Below are 2,753 nucleotides of genomic sequence, written 5' to 3'. Positions count from 1 at the left end.
ATGTCGCGTCTTGAAATGATATATTTAATGCAAGTATCGCTGTATCTCCCAACACTGTCAGATGTATTTACCTTTATTCAAGTGAACCACTGCGCCAATTCCGCAGTGACTTCTCTTAAAGTCAACCCGTGGTTTACCTTAACACAAGACATTGAAAGATTTTACGATTTATTCCACCCCGACACGTTGAACTGCAACTTCTTACCAATAACAATTGATTATTTTTTAAAACCAATTCATATCAGAAATTGCGTTTTAGAAAACACTCCTGAAATAATTGAAAATATAACACCAGAAATTTGTGAAAAAATGACCAGTTTAGATATTATGGATACATTTGTGAATGAGAACAACAACCCACAAAAACTATTTCAAATGATTATAGAAACTTTACGTCAAAAAATAACCTTGTCAATCAACCATTTCATATATTTTATCGACTTCTTTGAACAGTATGAAACTCGTGAAAATTTTAAAAAGGTTTTTCCCAAAAACATTTTTGTTTATTTTGATACAAATAATAAAACTTTCAAAACAACAAATGAAGTCATTAATATACTATTAAATAAAATTAACGAACTTCCTTTGAAATACGCAACACAAATTGATATTGATTGGACTTATACCATATTATCAATGGAAAATATTACTTTGACACAAAATTGTCGAAATTATTCAAACAATATTAGTATAGAATATGCAGATTACTTTACACCATTCATCAGTCACAATTCGTTGACATTTCAAACATATAATTTGACTCGAATTTCGGATTTACATAAAGTTGAAAAAATCATCGAAAAAAGTGTAGCTACAAAAGTTACTTTTGTGGGTGACGTTTGTGATTTGAGTCTTTTGCAAATACCAAAATTCGTCAAATCAATTTCACTAAATAAAGAATTTGTACCAAATTTCTTGAAACCAATTTCACCATATAATGGAATTATACCAATATTAATTGGAGGCGAACAGAAAAAAACAAACTTTGTGATTCTTCCTGATGTTTTGAACATTGAAGAGTTTGATTCAAGATTTGTTGATTTCCAATGTTCGGAAGAATTTAACACTGTTAAAAAGGTTGAGATAACGAACGCCAAAATAGTTAAAAAGAAACAAATAGAACTACTTGATAACTGTAATAAAAAACGTATTTGGGAGAACAAGCAACTATTTCCATTTGCCAATGTCGAAGAGTTGAAATTGGTCAATTTTAGTGATGTTTGCTATGAACAATTTAAAAAATTACAACAACTCTCACTATTTAATGTAAAAAATGTTGAGTTGTGTATTAATAAAGACTGTGCAAAAAATGTTACATGTACAAACTGTTCTAACTGCATTTTAAACATCGACTGCGAAAGTTGTGAAACTTTCGAATTCGACATGTGTCCAGATTTTTCATTCAATTTCTTAAATACAAAAAATAAAAATTTAAGTGTCAAAATAACAAATTCTTTAAATTCAAAAATTTCATCAGATACAGACTTCATGAAATTTCTGTCTGTCTACGATTCTTCGAATTTTGAAATAGCGAAAAACACCAAAATTAAGAAGTTGGCGATTTCAAATTCGACACTCAAAAAGAAAGTTGGTGTCGAAGCAGAAGAAGTTGTATTTGAAGCCTTGTCAGAATGTGTAGATATCAATTTCACTTGTACAAAAAGTGTGTTACTGTTTAATATCGAAAACTTCATTTTCTCAAACACATTTGATAAATGTGAAATTATCAAAATCGAGTATTGCCGTGATTTCGATTTCATTTTTGGTGATTCAAAAATACAAAAGCTGGCAATTATTTCATCAAAAGCAATTGATTTTAAAGGAAATTTTAACTCCCTTCAAAAAGTTTAATATTTTGATTCAACATACACTTTCCCATTGGATTTCAATTTATCAAAACACTCAATTTATCTCTCAAAATTAAATGAAAGTGAGACTTGTGAATTTAGCACTTTAGAAAAATATGAAGAAGTAAAGCAAAAGTGTTTGACAAAAGAATACACACCCCTTTTAAGAACGTTTTCACTGGGATTCCCAAAAACAATAGTTACATCATATCAAAACAATTTGTTCCAAACAGTGTTTGAAAGTTTTAAAAATGCTTTTTATTCTTCAATATGCCCCGAACGACAAAACATTTTTAATGAAGTTGTTGGTGCACGTCATATAATTTTTTATGTTAATCCAACACTTCCTCCAAATGTTACAACTGAAAGTGTTACAATTAACAGTCACAATTTTATAATCAAAAATTGTGTGTGCACAGCACTCAGTATTGAACAACACGTCAATTTCATTCCAAATTTGAAAATTGAAAATTTCATTGGGGAGTTCCCGAATTTCTCTACAAGTGCGTTTGGAAGAGTAGAAATGAAAAAATGCAATTTTGTTGCACCTTTTGAATTTATGAAAAATAACTTGACACTCAACGTGATTGAACTGAAAATTTCCCAATGTACCCACTTTAGTATTGGATTAACGAGTAAAACAAAAGAAGTCGACATTGTCGAGTCAATAGGGTGTATCAATTATACGTATGGGCTGGGAAATTACAACAGAATTCACTTTGAACGGTCTCAAATTGTAACATTTAACAAGTCCAACTTGTATGAAAATGTCAACGATTTGTGTTTTGACTCAACCGAATTTTTTAAAATGTTTGAGCAAAAATGCGTGAACAATTTGGTGATGAAAAACATTGTTGATATACCTTATATAATAATTATAATGTCTAAAACGGCAACTTTGAAAAC

General features: G+C 29.6%; 1 protein-coding gene across 1 annotated transcript; it reads left to right on the top strand.

Moving 5' to 3' along the window:
* EIN_391980 (hypothetical protein) lies at window positions 1–1,851 on the top strand (the record flags this gene model as incomplete). The annotated part of the gene is made up of 1 exon (XM_004256450.1): window positions 1–1,851. One exon carries the CDS (start codon window positions 1–3, stop codon window positions 1,849–1,851), a length of 1,851 nt encoding a protein of 616 aa, XP_004256498.1.
* Between the last annotated feature and the right edge of the window lie 902 nt (window positions 1,852–2,753).

The sequence above is a fragment of the Entamoeba invadens genome, assembly GCF_000330505.1.
Source record: "Entamoeba invadens IP1 unplaced genomic scaffold scaff_1105074724539, whole genome shotgun sequence".
NCBI classification, from domain to species: domain Eukaryota; phylum Evosea; order Mastigamoebida; family Endamoebidae; genus Entamoeba; species Entamoeba invadens.
The sequence above is the reverse complement of the archived record's forward strand: the minus strand, read 5'-3'. Positions and strand labels throughout refer to the sequence as shown.